The sequence below is a fragment of the Macrobrachium rosenbergii genome, chromosome 15, assembly GCF_040412425.1.
Source record: "Macrobrachium rosenbergii isolate ZJJX-2024 chromosome 15, ASM4041242v1, whole genome shotgun sequence".
NCBI classification, from domain to species: Eukaryota; Metazoa; Arthropoda; class Malacostraca; order Decapoda; family Palaemonidae; genus Macrobrachium; species Macrobrachium rosenbergii.
In genome coordinates this window covers 32,763,743-32,791,087 of record NC_089755.1, presented here as the reverse complement: position 1 = coordinate 32,791,087, position 27,345 = coordinate 32,763,743, and the positions used below count along the sequence as shown (strand labels likewise).

General features: G+C 38.5%; 1 protein-coding gene across 3 annotated transcripts; it reads left to right on the top strand.

Annotated features, from left to right (window-relative positions):
• On the top strand, positions 1-26,700 carry LOC136846518 (uncharacterized). Of its 3 annotated transcripts, XR_010855428.1 has the most exons (10): positions 1-124; positions 7,090-7,221; positions 7,661-7,831; positions 8,646-8,824; positions 12,459-12,675; positions 15,366-15,493; positions 16,477-16,622; positions 24,066-24,203; positions 24,439-24,754; positions 25,733-25,851. XR_010855428.1 is itself a non-coding variant. In XM_067117364.1 (9 exons), exons 2-9 carry the CDS (start codon positions 7,142-7,144, stop codon positions 26,156-26,158), a joined length of 1,125 nt encoding a protein of 374 aa, XP_066973465.1. In that variant the 5' UTR covers positions 1-124; positions 7,090-7,141; the 3' UTR covers positions 26,159-26,700. The 3 variants fall into 3 exon arrangements, 1 of the variants encoding a protein (XP_066973465.1); XR_010855427.1 differs by lacking the exon at positions 25,733-25,851 and having other exon boundaries at positions 24,439-24,953; XM_067117364.1 differs by lacking the exons at positions 24,066-24,203; positions 24,439-24,754 and adding an exon at positions 26,075-26,700 and having other exon boundaries at positions 25,733-25,852.
• The last annotated feature ends 645 nt before the right edge of the window (positions 26,701-27,345 follow it).

The following is a 27,345-nucleotide window of genomic DNA, read 5'->3' as shown; positions in this document are numbered from 1 at the left end:
TAGTGACGGCAGTCGACAGCATTCTTGCGGCGTTGATGGTACACGTTTCCTGCAGCTTTCAGTAGCATTAAGATTATTATTCTGTTTGCAGTATTTGCTGTTGCTGACACCTTCGAGTATCAAGGTAAATAAAAGAATCTCCAGATACATTTTTTGAATATGAAGTTTACTGTTGAGGCAATAATCATAAGTGTTTGGCTCTTCAAGAATTTTTTTTAGCTTTACAAGGGGAATAGCTTATAAACCTAAAATGGTGACACTAAACATTGTTCCTTGAGTGGGCTGCATCTGCCCTGGAATGAAACGGATGATCTTTCGTGGAATTTTTCTAACATCAGTTTGGTGGCATGAGTTCAACGAAGATGTATCTGTCTTCCTAACCTAAGGATAATCTGAATCCGGTTATGGTTGGGTGGTTATAATAACCTTACTCTTGCTTCAGGTTATCCGTAGCCGAAAAATTAACGTTCATTGGCATCTGAACATGAGCTAATGTCTCGTAGGGGAGTAGTGCACTACTTGAAGTTCTTTGCAGATCCCTTCAGCCCCAGGCTGCAACCCCTTTCATTCCTTTTACTGTACCTTCGTTCATATTCTTTCTTCCGGCTTACTTTCCATCCTCGCCTAACAATTGATTCATAGTGCAACTGCGAGGTTTTCCTCCTGTTACACCTTTCAAACCTTTTTACTGTCAGTTTTCCTTTCAGCGCAAAATGACCTCATAGGTCCCAGCGCTTGGCCTTTGGCCTAAATTCTATATTTCGTTCTTTCCATTCCATAACTTAATGCTCATCGAAAAGTGAGTAAGATTTTCAGTTGGGTTGAGGTTTTCCTTTTCACTTATTATCTACCTATTATTGTTACCCGGTTCAAGGTAAAATCTCCTCACCGTAGAAAAAGGCACCTCCAAATGCCCTTCCATTAACAGGGTTTTTAGTTTCCCTTATTTGGGTGTACAAATAATTTTCAGTACTGTTAAGGTTTTGCTGTATTTAGTAACAGAGAAGGGGGAATGCATCCATGTACGTAGGCCTATGCTGATTGTGCCTCACACCAGCCTTGCCCACTCAATGTCTTGGGAGTGCCAACAAAAATATACACTGATACTCGAAGCCAGGGCCCGACGATGTTTATAAAGATTTCTGGGTTAGTAGCCAATAATTGCTGAATGTGAGAAAAGACAGAAACATTTCAAACACCGTTAGAAATAAGGTGCTTTCAGCGTCACTGGGAAAGCATTTTGATTGGTTAGCGGCATTAGGCTCATATAGGATAAGCTCATTGATAATACATAATTTCTCATTTTAAATCAATCTTTTTGCAATATTTTATACATGGATAAACTCATGGTTTCCATGTAATACCGCCCGCCTTTGCTAATAGCCAGTTCTCTTCCGCCAAAATTTTAAAGAGCTACCGTAGAATGCTACAGTTACTGTTACCCTCTCCTCCCTAGTGCACTGTATGTCTAACACGTTATATTATTATGACGTGATTTCTACTTCCTTTCATACAACAAGCATTATATGGAAAGGTAGCATTGAGATCAGCTTGAAAGACGATAAGTATAAAAAATTCGGAAAGGAATTTTGTGAGCTCTGACCGAGCCAGCCGTTTATTTTTTTACAATTATATTCACGACTTAATGACTTGAATCAACCAAAGGAAAAATTATAAAGAAATAGACGTAACTGAAACAGTGTATTTAAACACTGGTAGTATGCGGAAAATGTATACTTCTTATAGGTATTAACCCGGTATGTATCCACCTGCCAGTACTCGACATGGCGGAAGCTCCTTAGGACGCCGTGTTTAGTACAAGCCTCTCGGGGATCAAAGTATATATACACCCATTTCTGTATTGTGGTCGACAAATTTTATATTAATAAACGTTATCTACGCGCGGCCGTCTACTTTACTTAGCATGAGTCTACCCTGGACTTTGACAAAGGTGGATACATACTGGGTTAATACCCTGCTAATAAATCATAACCCTAAGCAACGACTCGTGTCTGTAATACTGTACAGTAGGCTGTCCTTTATAAAATGCTTATAGCAATCGCTATTAAAAAAAATATGCAGTTAAGTCATTTGGCACATTTTACAACGGACCTGGTCGTTTCGGCCGTAACAACCAAAAAACGTAAGACGGTATGTTTATGGTTTGTCGTTATGTTTATGATATTTACCGTCATTAGTTTATGTTTTACGTATATCCCCAAGGAGCTGGTACTAAACACGGCGCCCATTTTGCTCGTAAACGTTCTTACAGCCTAAATGACTAACGGCCGAACCGACCCGAACTCATTTACAATAGCTTCATGTATTTCAAAGGATGCTCGCGTAATGTATATTGTTCATTAAGAAACAATAAATTTTAAATCGTATAAGTCGGATAAAAGCGATAGCAGTTGAAGCTCTTGACTCCGAAAGTCAAGTTAGATCATTTCCAGCGTCCCTCCTCCCTGTATGCTTGTTCGTATACGTGTACTGGTATTTCTTACTTGCACTTAGTTTTTATATAATTATATGGCCATGGCATATCTGTAGTAACTCAAGAGAACTCATTATTAATCATTAAAGTTATTCTTACGCTAATCATTAAAGTTATTCTTACGCTTTTTGTGTATAATCCCATGTCTTCCGTATAAATAAGTGCTTCGGTATGAATTCAAAGCCCATTTGATTACATTCGAATAAAATGGAATTAAGCCAATCAGCAGCCGATATCATGAGCAGTGTTGCCATGACAAATCGTTAATGTTCCGAGGATATCGGCTGACACCGACTATAGAAAATCGAGGTCGGTTTATGATGGCAATTACCGTGTGCGAAAATATTTTTATAGTGAAACAATTTGAAAGTTTAGCAAGAGGAAGGTGGGGGTGGGGGTGGGGGGAGTGTGAGTAGGAGCAAGGGGATAAGGATGAACAGAAGCCAGGAAGAGGAAGCAGTGAATATTGATACTGATGGAGGAAGAATGCATGCGGTTGATTCGTATAGGATTTTGGGATGAAATCTAGCGAACGAGATGGTAGGATAGGAGAAAAAGTGAGTCGCGGAATAGGTCGGTGAAGGTAGATGGGTATTAGCAAAAGACCAGGATGAGACTTGGAATTTCAATAGAAGGCAAAATGTGAGCACATGAAGAGATAGTCGAGCCTACTGTGCTCTGTGGAAGCGAACTGGGAATGTTGAATGTAAATAAAAGAAAAATGTGAGATTTTTAAATTAATCTTTTCTTGTTTAATATGCGTAGTGTATAAAGAACTGAATGGGCGAAAAATTTGGAGATACAAAAGATTGGCACAGGGAGAAAGATAACCAGAAGAGGAAACTGCTTAAATGACGTTAAAAGAGGTGCTGGAAAGGAACGGTCTTCATATACAGGAGCGGGAGAGTGCGTTTAAGACGGGGATCGGCTTTGGTGCGTTTCTGTGTATATTCTCTATATATAATAAAAAAGTGAAGGCAACCCTATCGTAAACTTGTACCCTTTAGAAATCCGAACCGCTTGACCGGTCTAGACAAAATTTTTGCAAGCGGCCCTCATTTATTCCAGGAAGGTTTTCGTGTAGGTTTCAAACCCTAACCCCACTCCCTGCCCATTGTAACTAATGTGGTAAATACACTCTACGGGTTTATCATACCAAATTTCATGTACTCGCGACCACAGAAATATATGATTGAAAATGTTTTTCTTTCATGTGATTAATAATTCTGTATCAAGGTTTGCGTTTAGGTTTAGTAGGGTTGTGTTCGTGTTTTAGTGGGAGTGTGTGTTTAGGTTTAGTGGGGTGTGTTTAGGTTTAGTGTGATGTGTTTAGGTTTAGCAGAGGTGTTTAGTGGGGTGTGTTTTTAGGTTTAGTGGGGGTATGTTTAGGTTTAATGGGGGTGTTTTTAGGTTTGGTGGGGTGTGTTTAGCTTTAGCAGGGTGTAAGGTTTAGTGGGAGGTGTGTGTTTAGGTTTAGTGGGGGTGAGTTTAGGTATAGTCGGGAGTGTTTTTAAGTTTAGTGAGGGGTGTGTTTAGGTTTTGTGGGTGGTTTAGGTTTAGTGGGGGTGTGTGTAGGTTTAGTGGGGGGTGCATTTAGGTTTAGTGGGAGGGGTGTTTATGTTTAGGGGAGGATGTGTTTAGGTTTGTTGGGAGGGGTGGTCTAGTTTAGTGGTGGATGTGTTTTGGTTTAGTGGGTGCGTGTTTATGTTTAATGGGGATGTGTTTAGGTTTAGGGGGTGTTTAGGTTTAGTGGGGTGTGTTTGGGTTTAGTGGGGGTGCATTTAGGTTTAGTGGGTGGTGTGTGTTTAGGTTTAGTGGTGGGTGTGTTTAGGTTTGATGGGAGGGGTGTTTATGATTAGTGAATGATGTGTTTAGGTTTAATGGGGGTGTTTTTAGGTTTTGTGGGGTATGTTTATCTTTATTAGGGGCGTGTGTTTAGGTTTTAGTGGGGTGTGTTTAGGGTTAGTTGGGGTGTGTTTAGGTTTTGAGTGGGGGTGTGTGTTTAGATTTAGTGGGGGTGAGTTTAGGTATAATGGGGTGTGTTTAGGTTTAGTGAAGTTCCTTGTTGGATGGAGTTGGTACCGTTTCCGGCTAACACTTTGCTGGCCCATGTTCGAGTCCCCCGACCGGCCAGTGAAGAATTGAGGAATTTATTTCTGGTGATAGAAATTAATTTCTCATTGTAATGTGGTTCGGATTCCAAAATAAGCTGTAGGTCCCGTTGCTAGGTAACCAATTGGTTCTTAGCCACGTAAAATAAAATTTAATCCTTCGGGCAAGCCCAAGGAGAGCTGTTAATCAGCTCAGTGGTCTGGTTAAAGTAAGGTATACTTAACTTAGGTTGAGTGAGGGGCGTGTTTAGGTTTTGTGGGTGGTGTATGTTTAGGTTTAGTGGGCCTGTGTTTTAGGTCTAGTGGGGATGTATTTAGGTTTAGTGGGAGGGTGTATATGTTTAGGGGAGGATGTGTTTAGGTTTGGTGGGAGGGGGTGTTTAAATTTAATGGTGGACGTGTTTTGGTTTAGTGGGTGTGTGTTTAGGTTTAATGGGGGATGTGTTTAGGTTTAGGGGGTTGTTTCGTTTTAGGGGGTGTTTAGGTTTAGTGGGGGTGCATGTATGTTTAGTGTCTGGTGTGTGTTTAGGTTTAGTGGCAGGTGTGTCTACGTTTGATGGGAGGGGTGTTTAGATTAGTGGATGATGTGTTTATGTATAATGGGGGGTGTTTTGGATTTAGTGGTTTGTGTTTAGGTATAATGGGGAGATGTTTAGGTTAAGTGGGGGTGTGGTTTTAGTTTAGTGGGATGTGCTTAGATATAGTGGGGGTGTTCAGTTTGGATGGGGGTATGTTTAGGTTTAATTGGATGTGTTTCGATTTAGGGGTGCATAGGTTTAGTGGGGTATGATTAGGTTTAGAGGGCGTGTTTCGTTTTAACTGGGACATGTTAATCAAATCAACACCACTTTGTTACTTCCTCGAAGGTAAATGACGTAGAGTGGGAGAGAGAGATATCGTGTTGGGAGAGCTCAGTGCTGCATTTCCTGACCCTCGTTCAGAATCCTGTTATATCTGAACAATTTCCATGTCCCTATCAAAACTCGGGAGTCGAAGGTTCATAGGTGGAAAACATATTCAAAGCATCTGAAGTTTTGAATAGCTAGGAATTCGTTTGCATGTGTCTGGCAAATGTAAATAGCACACACAATACATATATGTATATAAATATATATGTGTATGTATATTATATATATAGTATATATATTATATAATACATTTTTATATATATATATATATATATATATATATATATATATATATATTATAATATATACGCATATATATTATATATGTGTTTCATGAGCATGTCAAGTGTAATTATGAAGGGTTTATAGTTTTTGGGGAAACATGATAACAGAGGCTGATTTATAACAAATTCTTCCTGTTTACACAACACCCAGTCTGGCATCCCGTGCCTGATTGAGGGTTTTATCACACCCCACTTATCAGGCCAATTATGAGCTGAAATAAAAATTGGGAGATCCTGGCTGAAGTGGTTGCTAGTTTTATGAAGCTTTCCACGAGCAACTGCTATTCAGTCGCCACTCTTGTAAATTGATCCGATTGATTTATGAAAATTCGGCTGAGGTACTTCCCCTCGTAGGGGGTTAGTGCCGTCAGTGTACCTCACGCGGTGCACTGTAGGTATTATTTTAGGTTCTTTGCCAGCGTCCCTTCGGTCCCTAGCTGCAACCCCTTTTATTCCTTCTGTTCGCTTTCTTCCATCTTACTTTCCACCTTCTCCTAACAATTGTTTGAACTTTATTTTTTGCGCTGAATGACCGCGTAGGTCCCAACGCTTGACCTTTGGCCAAACTTTTCCCTTAATAGCGTTATCCTTTATCTCACTTAGCCTACATATGACCATATAACGGGACAGGGTGAATGTTGTTCTTAATTACGAATTTAGGAAAAATAAGTAAGGAACATAAAGTACAAAGAACGAACAAATATTACTTGACTGAAAAATTAATATGAACTATTAAGGATGAAATGTATTTGAGTATTTGCATAAAATTGCAGAAACAGTTTATAAAATATAAAGTGTCAGTTATTACTTATGCGTCATACAGATATTAATTTTTCAGTGATTTTTAGGATTGCTATGAAAAATGTTAACAATATCTGTGAATATATGCAACCAAAAATCAAAATACCATTTCCAATGTCATTATGATGTAATAAATGATGGTAATATAAAGCAGAATAAATTTGCGAGATTTTTATGGGAAGGTTTTAAAAAGATTGAACATAAATGAAAACTGAAATCATCAAAAACATGGATCAGGATTCTTCCTAAACATTATTCTACCAAGACACATCAGAATCCACATAGAATAAATTGTGGTAATGTCTTGACAGACAGCCATAAAGACAGACTTGGTGAATTTAGCCTTGGTACTAATTTCCTAGAGGACATTATTGAATTTAGGATTGTATTGCCCAACAATTATGCAATGTCCATTTGTTGTAACCAAAAATCCCGCGTAATCATTAATCAGTAATAATCACTGGGATTTATATCCTCCGTTTCCTTTCCAGAAATTACCCTGGGAATGAACTGATTGATTAGATCATTTGGCGTCACAAGTACATGATTATGGACGGTCTGTACAGAGCATCAATTCTTCTTTTTCTGCTTTTTCTTCTTGATGTGCCTCGCGTGGAAGCAAGGTAAGAGTCACATAAAAGTCTCTCTCTCTCTCTCGGCAGTTTAGGTGCCGTGGGATATTAGTGATTCATTTAATTTTTTCTCCTTATGAAGTACTTTTTCTTCTTGAATGGCTGAGCGGATTTGGATGAAACTTGACGAAAACATTCACCGGTGTAAGCTTGTCTGGTAGCTGCTTCGTAAAACGTGTACGACTGTGCACATTTTCTTTGATCACTCTCCCCCCCTTCCTCAACACCCCAACAAGTAATTAGACAAAGTCAGTTTTAAGTAAAAGATATTAGGAATTTTTTACGCCACCCCATCTATTTCAGTAAGGGATTATTTCAGCAACACAAGGAATGATTCAGTATTACCAATGTGACAGGCAATTTTGACGCGACCCCACTCATTCATTTGCCTGATCTGCCTTTCATTTTTTTTGTAACGCGCGTATTACAGGGTCATCAGTGAAGACTGCATCTGCAGTGGGAGTGACTACGATTATTTGGACCTTCCCGTCATGAGTCATTACGCAGAAAACCTTGTGGGCGTTGGGCGGAGTATGGAGATCATTTGCTGTGCCGAGGATGTCCTCGGAAGGAAGATCAATTCCTCTTTCACCGTCTCCTGGTAAGGGCTCGACTTCCGTCCGGAATAATTCTTTATTGAAGATCTTCATAGGTTCGAGTTAAGTGTTAAGGCGAAAGGTGTTGGCTGACGTCGACCGTGAAAGATGCTTGCGCGAACAGGAAACTGAGTCATGTTAGAAACTTGTCTCCTTCAGGTAATTTTATCAAGTAACTGAATACAACCAGTCTGAATACGGTTGTGTTCGAATTCTTGAGCTTTAGAACTACTCCGAATTTGACAAAATGATGGATATGCTTCAGTAACAGCGCTCAAAAGAGGGAGACATATGGTCGAAAAGACTGATGATATTGGGTTCACACTTTATTAAAAATTGAAGGGGTGACTGAGCCTGGGATTGTTATTCAGAGACACTCACTATTAGAGAGAAAAGTTAATAATTTTTTATATATAAATATAGTTATATATATGTATGTATATACACAAATATTATATATATATATATATATATATGTATATATATTTATATATATATATATTTATATATATATATATATATATATATGTATATTGCATATAGCCATAGACATATAAGTACATATAAGTATATATATATATATATAAATATATATAAATATATATATATATATATATATATATATATATATATATATATATATATATATATATATATATATATATATATATATAATATATAATATATATATATATATATATATATATATATATATATAAATTTGTGTTGATAATCATACATTAAATATATATATATATATATATATATATATATATATATATATATATACTATATATATCTTATATGTCACTTACGCAGGTTTCTAAACGGGACACAGCTGCGTGACTCTCAGAGCACATTCGACCCGAACCATGGCTGCAGGAATGAGACCATCTTCTCGAAAGCAGCGAAGAAGTCAGACCAAGGGACTTACACATGCAATGTCAGCACCCCAGAAGGCGAACAGGCAACAGCTACGACCAAACTCTTCGTCCAGCGTAAGTCTGTTGCTAATTATTGTTACGCTCTACTGATATACTGAAACAGGATCTCAGCGATTAATAAATTACTGGAAAAAAAGCAGTTTCCCTAATGAAATCTTCTGTACTGGAATAACATATCTTAATATTTATAAGTACCTTACAGGTATAGAATACCTTCAGACGTATGAACACCTTAAAGGCTTGAAATGCCTTCATACTTACAACTTCATACCTCTCTCTCTCTCTAATGTTTTGGAACTACTTGAAAAATACCAACAGGCCGTTTGGAATATAGAGTCCGTTTTACGAGAATGATCATTATATACCTTCGCTTTCTAGAACAAAGGCAAACACTGGACAAGTATGCCTTATGATCATGTGAGAATTATTTGGATACTTGTTTCAGAAATAATTTTTTGTGCTTTGGTATCAGTTTGACTTATAAAGACTACAAATAAAAAGGATCCCGAGGTGAATGGTGTCATTCAGTTGTTCGTGTTAATAAACAAATATGGTTAACCAGCAAGTTCCCCGGGTGGGGGGGGGGCGGGGCTAGGGCCGTCAGTGCATCTCACGCGGTGCATAGTAGGTAACGCTCAAGCTTCTTTGCAGCTTCCCTTGGGCCCCTAGCTGCAACCTCTTTCATTCCCTGCCTGTGCTGTACCTCCGTTCATATTCTCTTTCTTCCATCTTACTTTCCACCCTCTCCTAACAATTGATTCATAGTGCAACTGCGAGGTTTTCCTCTTGTTACACATTTCAAGCCTTTTCACTCTCAGTTTCCGTTTCAACGCTGAATGACCTCATAGGTCCCAGCGCTTGGCCTTTGGCCTAAATTCTATTCTATTCTACCAGCAAGTTGCATAAAAGAACTCTCTGAAAGTAGTAAGAATGCACACCAGTGTTCCTAGATCCGGCCTGTTGTTACTTTGCCTGTTGTCGTACATTCAAAGACCCAGTTGTAGTATTTTCAGCAACCCGACTAACTACAAGGTAGTCTGACGGAAACATGACGTGACATTCCAATTTTTATTCACAGCTTAAAGAATAACATTTTAGCAAAGCGTGCCTCGATGAATGGCGGGAAGTCGAAAGCCAAAAACAACAAACTCCCGCTTCCTGGCTTAATTTAAACAACAGGCACAAAAGAATACATACATTATTTCCAAGTGATGTTTCTCATTCATTGGCATTATATATCATTCCTCCCCCCCCCCACACGTAAAATTACGTATTTTGTTCAATTAACCTATCAGGTTTTTTTTCTATAATTCGAGTAGACCTTAAAACAACATCTGGCCTACTCGGGGGTTTAGGAGTTTCCATAACATCAGTTTGTACAGAATTTGGATTACACCTTTCCAGAAAACCATAATCATTAGGAATATTTATTACACTTGAGTCAATGACAGCAATGGGAGGTGAACTTACTGGTATATGAGGCATATGATAAATTAGAAATAAAAGTATATGGAGTAGTGTGTGATGTGGCAGTTAATGGCAAAATTGCCAAGTTGATAATGATGTGACCCTAGCTGGTAGAGCTTTAATGAAGAAACTGAAGTATCAGTGGGTGCAGGTTGATGCTGTACAATGTAATAAATCAGTGTCTAAATGCATGGAGTTATTTGATAATTATCAGGTAAAGAAGAATTTGCCTATATTGGATTATGAGAGTAATTTACAAGTACAAGAAAATGCAGTACCCAAGTAATTCAAAGCCCGTTCTGTGCCATATCATTATAAGTGTAAAATTGAAAAGTCATTGAAAGAATTAGAAAAAAGTAAAATCATTAGTAAAGTAGAACATGCTGGAGACTGGGCAAGTCCAATTGCACCAGTAGTTAAGCCATCTGGTGATGTAAGAGTATGTGTAGATTTCAAATATGTAAATACCCAAACCTATGTACTGTAAATACATTTCCATTACCTAAATTAGAGGATATTGTGGCAAATTTGGGTCCTTGTCAATATATATTTAAGTTAGATAAAAAAAATGCTTATCTATAGTTGTCAGTGGGTAAAGACTCGCAGAAATATTTGGTTATGAATACTCACCCTGGTTTATATAAATCACTGCTTCTTTGAGGGAGATTGGGACAAATGTAATGTTACTACATCCCTCTTAGAAATAGGAAGCACCACTTACGGTATCCAACTCAAACTCAATTTTAACACAATTTAACCTCATCACTTCCCGATGGGGCTTGTCCTCATTATTCAGAGATTCAGCTCAGTTCAGATTAGTTTCAGAAAGCTTACACAAATCATAAGAGTTTGAGAAACTTTCAGCTTCACTTGGTACAGCCGCCTCATTAGGAGAATGAATTCTCGAACCCTTCCCTCTTCTTACTAAGGCACACTGAGCTAACATGACCTGTTTTGCCACAACTATAACAGGTAGCATCCTTATATCTGCATTCATCTGCCCAATGATTACTACGTCCACAGTGGAAACATTAACGGGCATTTTACCTGGCTTACTCTTGGGTTTATTCTTAGCACTTGAAGTAAAATTTTTGGGAATTCCTGCCATGACTTTATTCACTGTGCTATTCTCAGCAGAACCATTCAGAGTAGAAGTAGACTTACATTCCGTTACATAAACTGTCTCCAAATTTGCAACCTTCGTCAGCAAATCCCCAGAAGATGTCCTAAAATCAAAAGGATCAGCTAAGAGTACCTTGAAATAAACTTCTTGGTCTATTCCAACCAATAATTGTTCTTTCAAACGTTGGTCGAATTCTGTTCCAAATTCACACTGCTGGGCTAACTGTTTTAATTCAGCATAATACCCCTTAACTGTCTCCTTCCCCTTCTTTTTTCTTTGCAGAAAATCACATAAAGCTCTATGATAACTAGGCTTAGTAATAAAATGACACTTTAAAACTCACTAATTCATCAAAAGGTACAGTGATGTTTTTCATTCATTGGCAATACATATCACTTGTAAATAACGAATGCCATCTCAATGTAGTTACTGTTAGTTGCTCCTCGAGACAAAAAAAAAAAAAAAAAAATTGTCATCAGTCACTCGCCGTTCATCTGAGTGACAGCACAGATAGCTGTACCTTTGGATGAGGTCTTATGCCAATTAATGACCCAACCAGCAAGTCAGACCGCCTGTGATATTTGCCCAACATAAATTATGTATAAGATACAACTCACATTTCTCTGTAGATAAACGCTAGTTCTCTGTGCACCTCTTAACTGCGGCTAACGCAGATATGTAACCTGATTATATTCGGTGATGATTATAATTGAGGATAAAATTAGACCGTTTTCTTGAATGTAAATCTTAGTATATAGTTAAAAATACACTTTCAAGTATATTTAACAATATAGCAAGGTTTACACTCAAGATAACACTTTTAAGTGTATTTTTAACAATATACCAACGTTTACACTCAAGAAAATGGCCTTCTTTTATCCTCATCTTTAAAGAAAATGATTGTTCTTCATACTCTTTATTATTATTATTATTATTATTATTATTATTATTATTATTATTATTATTATTATTATTATTATTATTATTATTGTCTTTGGATAGTAATCGTCCTAGTACTGAACACAGGACATCAGCATTACCAGCCTCTCTGAAATAAGAACCAGGAAGTTAAGACTTTCTTTCAACTCCAATCCTTAGAGAAAAGCGGGTATCACGAAGGAGTAAAGGGAGTTGAAATCGACAAGTGCAAGTCTGAAGGACCCTGCATTCTCCAGGCTAGACTCTCGCAAGAGCTGAAGATAACTTGCAGAGCTCTGGTTGGAAACAGCTCACCATACGTGGCATGGCTTCCCTGGAGGTGCTCCTTTGGGATCGAGGACTGTCTTGAGTTCGATGAACATGTGGTCAAAGAAGGGTGAGTATTTTCGTCTAGTTTTAACTTTTGATTTCTCCTAACGAACTGTGATATTGCGCAGCTATTGCAGGGGTGTAATTTCTCTCTCTCTCTCTCTCTCTCTCTCTCTCTCTCTCTCTCTCTCTCTCTCTCTCTCTCTCTCTCTCTCTCCTTCAATTTACACTCAGGATAAAGGAATGTATGAAATCGACATAGAATATATATATATAAGTATATATATATACCCTATATATATATTATACACACATATATACAGTATAGATATAATCGCAAGAGCTGAAGATAATATATGCAGATTTCTGGTTGGATCACCATCTCTCAGGTGGCATGGCTTCCTGGAGCCATGCTCCGGAACCTGAGAGCAACTGCACCCAAGAATTACCTGGGATCGAGGACTGTCTTGAGTTGAATAAGATGAAATCATGTGGTCAAAGAAGGGTGTCTCTCAGAAAGCAAGGGCGTTTTTCTAAAAGAAGTCGGAACCTGAGAGCAACTGCCCAGGAATTAGTTTTAACTTTTGATGACCCAATAGACAACATTTCATTCTCCAGAACAGTGAATAAGATAGAAATCATCATCACACAATCGTGTGGAACAGAAATAAATTTCTGACTCACTACGGGATCAGAAATTTATTGTTCCACACGTGATTGCAGCTGATGATTTGCAGGGATAACTGAATGAAATTTCTCTCTCTCTCATTGCTGAGTCGGGAAGTTGGGGAAAACTCTCTGCAAGCAGTTAGCTTGCCCTCTCAGTTCCTTCAATTTACCTCACTTGATATTAGGAATGTTAATTTTTCCACTAGAAATATGATATATAGTATATGTTATATATATATATATATATATATATATATACTCTTTTATATGGCCCATATATCCACCTGAGAGATCGATCCTGACGTGAGTCAGAAATTTATATTGTTATATATATATACATATATATATATATATACATTCGATATATATATAATATATTTAGCAGTTAGCTTGCCCAGGTAATATATATATAGGTTCCGACTTCTTTTATATGGCCCAGTGGGTAATATTGCTTTCCATATATATATATTTCTGTTCCACATATGATTTCTATATATATATATATATATATATATATATATATATATATATATATATATAATATATAGTTGGTACTTGCTCAGCCTTCACAGTTCCTGTCGCATCGCAATTTCTTCTCTAGATGTGTAATACGTTTCTTTATGGGTCTGTTCAGAACTGTCCAGATTTTTAAAAATCATTATTCTAAGAAACCAATTACCTTGACATTGTCCAATCCCCATGGAAGCAAGAAAAACAAAACCAGGGCACTGAGGAGGCGTCCATCCACTGCTGGAGGGGCGGGGAGGGGGTGAAACCATTGTTAGGGGCACAATGGTACCAAGTGTGATTCCATATGAGTATTTTGCTTAACTGGTTCCTCTCCTTTGCATCCTCTGTAGCATAGTGGTTAAGCGTTGGTCTGCTGTTTCATTGGATGATAGTCAAAATCCCAGAGGAGGTTGAAGTTAGCATATATACATATACATATATATATATATATATATATATATATATATATATATATATATACATATACATATATATATATATATATATATATATATATATATATATATATATATATATATATATATATATATATATATATATATATATATATATATACCACTATGCTACAGAGGATGCAAAAGGAGAGGAACCAGATAAGCAAATACTTACATGGAATCACAGTTGGTACCATTGTCCCCTAACAATGGTTTCACCCCCTCCCCGCCCCTCCAGTAGTGGATGGACTCCTCCTCAGTGCCCTGGTTTTGTTTTTCTTGCTTCCATGGGGATTGGACAATGTCAAGGTAATTGGTTTCTTAGAATAATGATTCTTAAAAATCTAGACAGTTCTGAACAGACCCATAAAGAACCTTATTGCACATCCACAGAAGAAACTGCAATGCAACAGGAGCTGTGAAGTGGCCTATCTAGCCTAATGGCCTGTCTACACTAGCGGGCATGCCCGTCGGGTACTTCCAGCCGTTTATATTTTCTTTTGCTCCTGAAGCATCGTTACCAGTCAATCGCATCGTTATGGCTACACACTCGGTCGGTCAGTATAGTGGAACCGGTTATGGGAACAGTGTTTGCCCGCCGATTAGGCCCGCTCGTCTGGACAGGCCTTAAGGCTTGACAGGAGGGAAGAATGAGGATGGAATGAATAAATGAAAAAAAAATAAGACCCCGAAGAAAATCCGAAAATAAAGGGACAACAAGGTCAAGAAAGACACCGAGGTCAAGAAATTCATAAAATCGTAAAAATTGCGGCGGATTAGATTGTGCGCTGGGTTAGCAGGTGATCTGGTGACCAGAGTGAAACGTGGATAACCACAACTCGCTGGAGAAGAGCGTTGGTCCCTGGAAGTTACCAGAGTTTCCCTGACAATATGACGCTGTGATTTGATAAGCAGGAGAGCTTGTTTATGAGTGCAGACATTATGATTGGCAGGAGAGCCTTGTAATAAATAAGTATTCTGCGTATGGGAAATTTTATATAATTTTATATATAGACGAGGGTTTCCGTGTTGAACGTGTTGCGAGTATTTGCAAAATGATTTGTCTTTAAATGATTCGCTAATGAATATTATCATTTCTAGTCATCTGTTTTTCTCATCACAGAAACGACTTCATGACAAACACCATGACCATTCCCTCAGTCACCAGGAAACACTTCACCACCTTCACATGCCTGGCTAATAACGCTGCTGGTGAATCCAAGAATAAAACTATTACAATCCAAGAGGAAGGTGAGCTAATGTGAACATCTACATAATTTTTTTTTTAATTAACTTCACCTTCCTCGTTCTGAGAAAGGCATACTATATGTCAAATTAAAAGTCTTTAGAAAATCTGTTGTGCTGATGTAGCACTTATATTTATTCAGACTTATTTAAAAGAGGGTCTTCTTCCCAATAGTAACAATGACAGGAAAATAATAACATCAAAAGTAAGTGTAAGGTATGCAATCGATAAATAAACACCTATTCCATCCATATGGCTTATCATATCCTTATTTGACTGAGTATAGGGTCTTCATCCTCACAATGTTAAAGAGAGACAGCATAAAGCACTTGGTCGCAGGTGGTTTCAGAAACCTGCTATTTATTTCCCGTTGGTCAAACAGAAGTGACCGTTGGGCACCTAAGTAATGAGTCATAAATTTGCAATTCTCAAGACGTACTAATTCAATTTTTCAGTGTTTTTACCCTGACATCACTATACCTCTTTTTTTAACATGAAGTAACGAGTCCGTTGTTTTTATCTTTATTTTTACTACGGAAATCATTATTATCATTTACAAACACCGTGGCGCCGCAGTTTATCACTTCTGTGCAGTCTGTTTTAGTCTTTAAGTTGCGAAGATGATTATTCTTAAATAAGAATAACTGGCCTATTGCCATTTTTGATACGTGGAATATACAAGCACAATACGCTCAATCTAAATACATGAGCTAACATGATAAAAATGATAACCGGCAATATTCACACTGTTGCTAAAGAAGCAGAAAAAATAGTATTCAAAATAATGACAGTGCCAGTAATAATATGGAGAATAATAGTACAAAAATCCTAAAAATTATTACAAAATGAAAAAACAGACTGCATACAATTAATGTCCAGCTAGGGACCTTATTTGATAGGGGAAGGTGGAGTTTCTGTTTCCCAACAAAATACCTTTCGTTGACTACACAAATTTAATTCTAGTCGTCATTTCCTCTGCTCCCAACAGAACCCATGGTGGCAGAGTTAGCCGCCCTAGGTTGTTTTTGGCTGATGATCGGGGTTTTGCCATCGTCTTCGCTTTGTCAAGGCAACGCTGGGTGGTGGCCGGGTGGAGTAAGGCGGTGTGGAGAAAGTGCTTCCCCACAGACTCAGGTAGGTTACCGATTTTCGAAAAAATGTGCAGGCAAATCTACAAGGTGATAATGTGGTTTCAGACAGACTCTGGAAAGTTACTAATTTTCGAAAAAATGTTCAGGTAAATCTACAAGGTGATCATGCGGTATCAGACAGACTCGGGAAAGTTACCGATTTTCGAAAAAAATGTTCAGGTAAATCTACAAGGTGATAATGTGGTTTCAGACAGACTCTGGAAAGTTACTAATTTTCGAAAAAATGTTCAGGTAAATCTACAAGGTGATCATGCGGTATCAGACAGCCTCGGGAAAGTTACCGTTTTTCGAAAAAATGTTCGGGTAAATCTACAAGATGGTGATGTAGTTTCAGACAGACTCGGGAAAGTTACCAGTTTTCGAAAAAATGTTCAGGTAAATCTACAAGGTGGTAATGTGGTTTCAGACAGACTCGGTTAAGTTACCGATTTCTGAAATAATGTTCAGGTAAATCTACAAGGCGGTAATGTGGTTTCAGGCAGACTCGGGAAAGTTACCGATTTCCGAAAAAATGTTCAGGTAAATCTACAAGGTGATAATGTGGTTTCAGATAGACTCGGGTAAGTTACCGATTTTCGAACAAATGTTTTGTTAAATCTACAAGGTGATAAAGTACCGATTTTCAAACAAGTGTACCTTAGTTTTACCAGACCACTGAGCTGATTAACAGCTCTCCTAGGCAGACTTGGCCAGTTTTCGAAAAAAGGATTAGACTTATTTTACGACTGGCTAAGAACCGTAAAAATGTTGGTAAAATTAGCAACGGGACCTAGTTAACAGTTTTCGAAAAATGTTCAGGAATACCGAACCACAGTTTTCGAAAAAATCAGGTAGAAATGAATTTCTATCACAGAAATAAATTCCTCGAAAAAATCTTCATCAGCCGGCGGTGATGGGTTTGAACTCCGGCCCATCGAAAAAATGACGGTCAAGATGAAGTTTCAACCGACTCGGCCAAAAAATGTTCAGGCTATTACAAGAGGTAATGTGGTTTCAGACGGACTTGGGTAAGTTACCGATTTTCGACAAGATGTTCAGGTAAATCTACAAGGTGGTAATGTGGTTTCAGAGAGACTCGGGTAAGTTACCGATTATCAAAAAAATGTTTAGGTAAATCTACAAGGTGGTGATGTGGTTTCAGACAGACTCGGGTAAGTTACCGATTTTCGACAAGATGTTCAGGTAAATCTACAAGGTGATAATGTGGTTTCAGACAGACTCGGGAAAGTTACCGATTTTCGAAAAAGTGTTCAGGTAAATCTACAAGATGGTGATGTGGTTTCAGGCAGACTCGGGAAAGTTACCAGTTTTCGAAAAAATGTTTAGGTAAATCTACAAGATGGTGATGTGGTTTCAGACAGACTCGGGAAAGTTACCAGTTTTCGAAAAAATGTTCAGGTAAATCTACAAGATGGTGATGTGGTTTCAGACAGACTCGGGAAAGTTACCAGTTTTCGAAAAATGTTCAGGTAAATCTACAAGATGGTGATGTGGTTTCAGACAGACTCGGGAAAGTTACCAGTTTTCGAAAAAATGTTCAGGTAGATCTACAAGATGGTGATGTGGTTTCAGACAGACTCGGGAAAGTTAACAGTTTTCGAAAAAATGTTCAGGTAGATCTACAAGATGGTGATGTGGTTTCAGACAGACTCGGGAAAGTTACCAGTTTTCGAAAAAATGTTCAGGTAGATCTACAAGATGGTGATGTGGTTTCAGACAGACTCAGGAAAGTTAACAGTTTTCGAAAAAATGTTCAGGTAGATCTACAAGATGGTGATGTGGTTTCAGACAGACTCAGGGAAAGTTACCAGTTTTCGAAAAAATGTTCAGGTAGATCTACAAGATGGTGATGTGGTTTCAGACAGACTCGGGAAAGTTACAGTTTTCGAAAAAATGTTCAGGTAGATCTACAAGATGGTGATGTGGTTTCAGACAGACTCGGGAAAGTTACCAGTTTTCGAAAAAATGTTCAGGTAAATCTACAAGATGGTGATGTGGTTTCAGACAGACTCGGGAAAGTTACCAGTTTTCAAAAAAATGTTCAGGTAGATCTACAAGACGGTGATGTGGTTTCAGACAGACTCAGGAAAGTTACCAGTTTTCGAAAAAATGTTCAGGTAAATCTACAAGATGGTGATGTGGTTTCAGGCAGACTCGGGAAAGTTACCAGTTTTCAAAAAATGTTCAGGTAGATCTACAAGATGGTGATGTGGTTTCAGGCAGACTCAGGAAAGTTATCAGTTTTCGAAAAAATGTTCAGGTAAATCTACAAGATGGTGATGTGGTTTCAGACAGACTCGGGAAAGTTACCAGTTTTCGAAAAAATGTTCAGGTAAATCTACAAGATGATGATGTGGTTTCAGGCAGACCTGGGAAAGTTACCAGTTTTCGAAAAATGTTCAGGTAGATCTACAAGATGGTGATGTGGTTTCAGGCAGACTCGGGAAAGTTACCAGTTTTCGAAAAAATGTTCAGGTAGATCTACAAGATGGTGATGTGGTTTCAGACAGACTCGGGAAAGTTAACAGTTTTCGAAAAAATGTTCAGGTAGATCTACAAGATGGTGATGTGGTTTCAGACAGACTCAGGGAAAGTTACCAGTTTTCGAAAAAATGTTCAGGTAGATCTACAAGATGGTGATGTGGTTTCAGACAGACTCGGGAAAGTTACCAGTTTTCGAAAAAATGTTCAGGTAAATCTACAAGATGATGATGTGGTTTCAGGCAGACTCGGGAAAGTTACCAGTTTTCGAAAAAATGTTCTGGTAGATCTACAAGATGGTGATGTGGTTTCAGGCAGACTCGGGAAAGTTACCAGTTTTCGAAAAAATGTTCAGGTAGATCTACAAGATGGTGATGTGGTTTCAGACAGACTCGGGAAAGTTACCAGTTTTCGAAAAAATGTTCAGGTAAATCTACAAGATGATGATGTGGTTTCAGGCAGACACGGGAAAGTTACCAGTTTTCGAAAAAATGTTCAGGTAGATCTACAAGATGGTGATGTGGTTTCAGGCAGACTCAGGAAAGTTACCAGTTTCCGAAAAAAATGTTCAGGTAAATCTACAAGATGGTGATGTGGTTTCAGGCAGACTTGGGAAAGTTACCAGTTTTCGAAAAAATGTTCAGGTAAATCTACAAGATGGTGATGTGGTTTCAGACAGACTCGGGAAAGTTACTAGTTTTCGAAAGAATGTTCAGGTAAATCTACAAGATGATGATATGGTTTCAGACAGACTTGGGAAAGTTACCGGTTTTCGAAAAAATGTTCAGGTAAATCTAGAAGGCGGTAATGTGGTTTCAGGCAGACTCGGGAAAGTTACCGATTTTCGAAAAAATGTTCAAGTAAATCTACAAGGTGATAAAGTGATTTCAGACAGACTCAGGTATGTTACCGATTTTTGAAAATGGTTTCGGGGAAATTTACAGGGTGATAATGTACTGTGCTAGACGACAGTGACAAAAGGGAATTGACATTTGAGTGACTGTTGCCCTCTGTCCTTCAAACTTTCAAATGTTGTGCTGGGGCCTGGTTTACCAGATCACTGAATCCCTTCCTTTGTTGGGTCTCACTTATTCCTTAAAAATAGGCAGTTCGCGACCAATATTTGATCAGTTTTATCAGTATTCATAACTAATGGATATAATGTACGAGAGTATAAGTTCAGGGGATGTTTCAAGGAAAACATTGATTATTATTCTTTTAACCTAAGTAATTCCTTCCTTCCTTTCATCAATTACCTTGTTGCCGAGGCGCCAATTTACGAGCAAGTATAAATTGCGCCGAAGTTTCTTCGGCGCAATCGAGTTTTCTGTACAGCGTTTAATGCTGTAGGAGCCGCAGCCGTAAAACTTCCAGCCACAGCCCGGTGGTGGCCTGTCCTATAGCGTTACCAGACGCACGATCATGGCTAAAACCTTAAATAAAATAAAAACTACTGAGGCTAGAGGGTTGCAATTTGCTATGTTTGATGATTGGGGGATGGATGATCAACATACCAATTTGCAGAACTCTAACCTCTGTAGTTTTTAAGATCTGAGGGCTGACAGAAAAATTACGGACGGACAGACAAAGCCATCTCAATAGTTTTTTTTACAGAAAACTAGTATGAGATTCAGAGCCTTTGTCCCGGTGTTTTTCCGGAATAACTTTTTTTTCTGTGCATTTGACAGAGATATTACTTAGCCATAATATACTTTACGTCCCGACCTAATTTTCGGCAGCATTCTTTATTACTTATATTAGAAAAAGTATATTCATAAGAGTAAAATAAAGCAGCCGAAGCCAGAACACTCTGGGTTCAAAGTTATACGTGACATAAACATATGACGTCCCGACTCCTCCCACAAGGTAATGACGACAAACAGGTGATGATATTTGACCAACAGCGTGGTTGCAGGACAACTTTGTGATTCGACTTGCACAATTGTTTAAATAGGTAAATGCATAATAAGGGCCTTTTTTTGGGTAAGGAGTACACCCGGACATCCAAGGCTACCAAGTTTTCGTCATTTGTTGACTTCCATAAGGTGCAGAAAGATAATTGTATGTGCTCTATAAAGCAGTAGTTGTTGATTTCTTAGTAAAATATAACTTGCGGAACATTAAAACTTGCTTTGCCCCCCCAAAAAAAAAAAAAAAAAATTCCATAGGTTATAATACATCACTGAATGACCTCCATAGGTCCACTGATTATGATGTCAAGTTTCCTCATATGTAATTATGTTAAATAAAGGATCCATGTAAGGGCATGTCATTTCGTACGATCGCTCCTGTCCTCTTAGTGACAGAGTACAAGAATGGCTGAATCGTAGCTTTATAATGAAGGTTGTTTTCATATTCCACAGAATATTACTGGCATGGTAATTCGAGTGTTGGTAGGCTTTTAAATACCAAGATTGCTTGCACACTAGAAAGTGTAAGTATACTCGATCCTTCAATTTGCTCACTTGAATGATTCTTAATTGAAAGTGATGAATTGGCAGATCATCCATTACGTTAAGATCACTTACCAATCTAATCCTATGCAATTGTCTATTTATTACAATGATCGTCACTGTCATATTAGGAAAAATATCAAAGGAGTTACGACGAATGCCAGAGTTTTCTTCACTTTGTTAACTGAATTTTTAATTATATAATTTTTCAATGGAGAAATAGTGATAGAAAGTAATTTCTCGGATTACTTGTGGAAACCCTTTTCTTCAAGGATTCTAGCACTCGACCTCATGGCATAAATCCTATATACTACTACTACCACTACTACAAAGTGTAAACAAGGAGTATTGGTTGTATTTCATTGTTGCCAGAGGTTGAGACTTTTTCACGAATAGCCAGTTATCCACCGAGAAGGAGGCAAGTTAATGACGTCATAAGTTACGTCATTATATCTTCGAAAGACATTCTTCTGAGTAAGCTGGCGATGTCTACAAGAAGTCGGTGTTACTCTTATAATTACCAGAATTATGCAACTTTCGTAATACAGAGTACAGTCAAAAATTAGGTAGGGATGTAAGATACCCTGTGACAAAGTGTCATCTTTGTCAGGTACGTTGATAAAATTTTATTCCGGAAAAACACCGGCTGTGAATCTCATAGTAAAACCAGTGAGTCAGTCTTGTTCCCTTGCAGTTATCACTTTTAAAATTGATTTTTTCATTTCTAACCTCTAGTCTAGAATATCATTTGGAGGCCAAACTCTACATACTCCTGACAGTCCTCAGAATCCCTTTCAAATTCCCTGGTAACTGAGACGCCAGATAATCTTCAGTTAATCAGTCGTCCTCGTCATGATCTGCATCTTTTAAGTTTTCCCTGTTGTATTTGACTTTGAAAAAAAAAAGACCGAGGATGGTAAAAGAACTCATCAAGAAGAGAGATTTATTCACATTTCGGATCCATCCTAGATAGTGAGCCCCAATGGTTTTAACCCCATATGTATCCACCTTCGCGGCGTGTTTAGTGCAGTCCCGTTGGGGATGACCGTAAATTATAAACAAACTCCTGTAAATATCATGCAGATAATGGCCCCAATAAATATTAGTCTTAGATCACAACCCCCGAACTTTGTTGAGGGTTACTATCTAGGAAAGATCCGATATTTCCTTCCAATTCAGATGCTTCGTTTCTAAGCACTGTGTTTTGGTGAGCATGATAGCTGTCATCAGTATTGTGAGAGCAATTCATCAATTAGTGTCTAACGCATCCCTTTCGTCATGTCTTCACTGTCGTCACCAAGATCATCATTGTTATCACTGCGTATCCCCGTAGCGGGGTAGTACCGTCAGTGCACCTCACGGATTGTACTGTAGGCATTACTAAAGGTTCTTTGCAGCGTCCCTTCGGCCCGTAGCTGCAACCCCTTTCGTTCCTTTTACTGTATACCTCCATCCATATATATTATCTTTCTTCCATCTCGCTATCCACCCTCTCTTAATAAATATTTCATAGTGCAACTGCGAGGTTTTCATCCTGTTACACCTTTCAGACCTACCTGCTCTCAGTTTCCTTTCCAGCGCTGAATGACCTCATAAGTTAAGTATATCTTAGTTTTACCAGACCACTGAGCTGATTAACAGCTCTCCTAGGGCTGGCCCGAAGGATTAGATTTATTTTACGTGGCTAAGAACCAGTTGGTTACCTAGCAACGGGACCTACAGCTTATTGTGGAATCCGAACCACATTACAGCGAGAAATGAATTTCTGTCACCAGAAATAAATTCTTCTTATTCTTCATTGGTCGGTCGGAGATTCGAACTCGCGGCCAGCAGGGTGCTAGCTGAGAACGGAACCCACTCTCCCAACGAGGAACTTACAAGTCCCAGTGCTTGGCCTTTGGCCTAAAGTCTATATTCAGTTCAATTATTATCATCGCCTCCCACGCCGTGCGGCACAAAGAGCCTCGGTGAGGTTGCATCACTCATGCCTTTCCTGTGCTTTATCTTCCAGAAATTTCCACTCATCTGCAGCCTCCCTTCTCATTTCTCATCCAAGTTCTCATCTGACCAATAGCAATTTAAATTTGATGTCTCCGCGCCTAAATGAACCGAATATCCTATTTTTCGTATGACGTACAATCCCATTTGTATAGAGTAACACTTGTCATTTTTTTCTGAGTCAAAGAACTTTTGTGTCCCTTGAAAGTGGTACATGAAATGAAATTCTTTTTATTTATCGAGAACTGAAATGAATGGATGCATGTTTAACGTAGAAAAGAATTCTTCGAGATGCTGTAGTATGAGAGACTTAGATAATCCAATTAAATGAATAATGATTTAGAGCGGAGACTCTTAAATCGGATCCGAGGGCCCCACTTGGCATCCAGAGATATGCACAGCTCGTTCATTCAGTAACGCAGAAAGACACTAATAGCTAACATTGCTGCAGCAAGAAATCAAGTGAGTTTCACCACAGATTGCTTCTTGTGCAGGCGGCTTCACCCACGATGTGTTCCTCGTGTATGCAAATTCCGCCACGCCCTGGGTGATGAACTACATGCTACCTGTCTTGGAGAAGACTCTCGGCTACAAATGCTATGTGCCTGATCGGGACATGTTGGCTGGTGAAGGTACGTAAACATTGCAATTTGGATCCTTTTCCTTTTCTCTGTGTCTTGTTTGCAAGGACAGACAGACAAACAGATCCAGAGATGACTCAATGGACATCATACATTGACGAGCGCGTGACTATATTACAGATAGAAAAAATGGCAGGAGTAAAGACACAAAACCAATTTAAAAATGAATATCATCAACCGCATTCAAATTCTAATGACCACCCGAATCCCTTTTCCCTTCACGTAGCCTTTGCAGAAACCGTCTGTGAAAAGTTGATCCAGAGCAAGCGGGTCCTGGTGATAGTGTCTCCCAGTCTCCTGGACAGCAATTGGGACGTTTGGGCTGTTCTCCAGAGCATAAACGCCTACCTGACTTCCCAGATTGGTGTAGTAGCGACCATTCTTGAGGCAAAGAAACAGCAGACATGTTTATGAAAAGCTTTTTCTTATTGATTCTTTCTCTGGCGTCTCTTCTCTTCAATGCTTTGCTTACGCAGGCCCTACGCAGGATCATGGACTTTTACTGGTTTTTGAATTATGAGATGAAGTAAAATTTAGCAAAGGTGAGTTCATTTGATTCATATGGTATCTGCACAACGCTGTTCAATCATAACCTTTATACTTTCTTCAAAGCTGACATTTTGCAACAACTTGTCTGACTCCACAAATAAATAGTCACCGACGGACTGCTTTAGGCGCATGAGCCCTTTGTGGCACCAAACTAGCTTGATGTATGATAGCAACGATAATAAAGTCCTAAGAACGCTAGCAAAATTTAGTATACTATTACCTCCTCACTGTCAGGGCACTGATTGTGATATAGTTAGTGCTTGTATGATTATGACAATAAGAATATTGTAGATAGCAAATCTCTAATTATATGAAGGTTAGACGAATTTTATTGAATCCATTAGTATCAGTAATTTTTCTCTAGTGTTCTTTGGTTGAGCGTTGCAGCTGCAACTCTCAAACGAAGCTGCACTGCTTCGTTTCTGACAGAATAACGCCTATGATTAATTGATTTGAAAACAAGAGAATTTTGTCTTCAAATCAAAATGGAATCCCAGACAACATCAGATAAATTTTAAGCCTTCTGTTCGAAGGGAGTTCTGGTGTTAGTGATTTTCATTTCTCCTAACACACCAAAAACGTGTTAATACAATGGCCACACTCACGGAACTTTTAACAACTCGATTTCGACTGATATTTTCCGGACCACGAAACCCTAATTTGTGAATGAAACGAAGAAACTCTCTCTAAGCCAGGACTCGAACACATGTTAGAATATCCAGAAGAGCCATAGGGAGTCTTAAGAGCTGAGATTCCATCGAGTGTTGCCGTTGTACTGACATGGATCTGGTGAGGTTGCCCACAAATTTTACGCGACTAACACCCCTGTTCTAATAATCAAAGCAGGACGGTCTTCGGACTGCCGTACAGATAGCTTAGAAAACAGGAATAATTGAAGAGATTGTGAGCTAAACTATAGGTGAGGGGGAATCACTGCCAAGTCTTTATAGCAATGTTCCTCTTTCTATCAGGAGGTTGACGAGGACAAGATGAAATCAGCATCGCCTGGCCTCAAGCAAATACTTCAGACCATCAGGACGATCAAAGTTCCCAAAGACTGTATCCCTGGAAAAAACAGTCCGAGCAGTAAGGTAAGAGTAAGACATGAGCACGCACCAATAGATATATACAAAATATATTGAAAAAAAGGCAAATCACTTTTCCGCACTCTACATCAAAAACCAATCACTTATATGCAGTACATCCACTCCTTCAATACTTATCCATTATTTGCTTGCTCATACGAAGTGGGTATCCCAGGCAGTGTTCCTTCTCCCTGTATCACCAGTTCTTTTCATCTGTCACCATCCCAGATCCTGAAGCAACTGAGAGTCCTCCTGTTCGGATGCCCCAAGATTCAGTTCTGGGGTAAACTTCGGTACTACCTGGACCTATGAGGCGGTCAGAGGATGCCAGGGGACATTATGACTGTGAGCTTATTGTGGGGATGGAAATGCCCTCGAAGCATGTGAAGGATCTTGGGAGCTAAAAAGGCTGATGGTTAAATGTAAAGTCTCAACCTTCCACACAAACGTTAACAGATCTACGTAAGTGTGAGCAGATATCACTAAAAGTCTTACTAGTTGGTACGTAAGAGGAATCTTAGAAGACGGAATATATAAAAATGCAAGTGTCTTCTTATCATTATATGCTTTAATATATGTCCTTATTAGGATTAGTGACCTCTAGAACTCTAGTACATTTATTACTAACATGAGTAGAAGATCCTTTTAACTCAATAATACTAGAGGTTCACTGAATCTAGAAGTGAGACCGTATCCCAGTGTCCCATCCGTATGGTTGATGGTTAAGAATTTAGATTATCATCGATTTTTTTGTGGTTCATGCATAAACGTTCCATTTTTTGTTTACATGTTTTCTTGTCGAATTTACTCAGATTGTTTTTAATGAAAAGCTTCAACATATCTGCAGATTATTATTATTATTATTATTATTATTATTATTATTATTATTATTATTATTATTATTATTATTATTATTATTATTATTATTATTATTATTATTATTATTTGCAGGGAGTAGACCTTCTTTGATGCATGTTTTGTTGAAAATAATGGCAGTTTTCAACGAATTAATCTTATACAGGGATTTTTCAATTCCCCTGACAATTCGTTTTTCTGGCTCAGCTACGTTGTTGAGTAGAATTCCAATATTCATATTTGTCTAAACTGGGATATTTGTCAAAGATTGTTTTATGAAAATATATTTTGCTTATATCTTGTACATTGTGTAGTCTACATGTTTCAACCATCTCCGTGGTCGTCGTCAGGACGTTGGTGAAGACGAACTAAATGAGTAACCGTTTCAGATTTAGCTGGCCTTGTGCCAGCACGGGCTCTTGCTCCTAGAGCAGCGGGTTAGATCAGCTTTTATATGAGTGGTGGTTGGGGTCAAATTCGGCGCTGAATTATCATTGGAGGCCTGCGGACATTCCATCTCGTTCTAAGCTGCATTTCGTGCGTCGATGGTCTGTTTTGCATGCGAGCGCTGCATCGCTGGGAAGGAGCAAGGGAATTTTGATAGGCACTTCCGTTGTATGATGAATCCTGGTCGATGGTCGCTT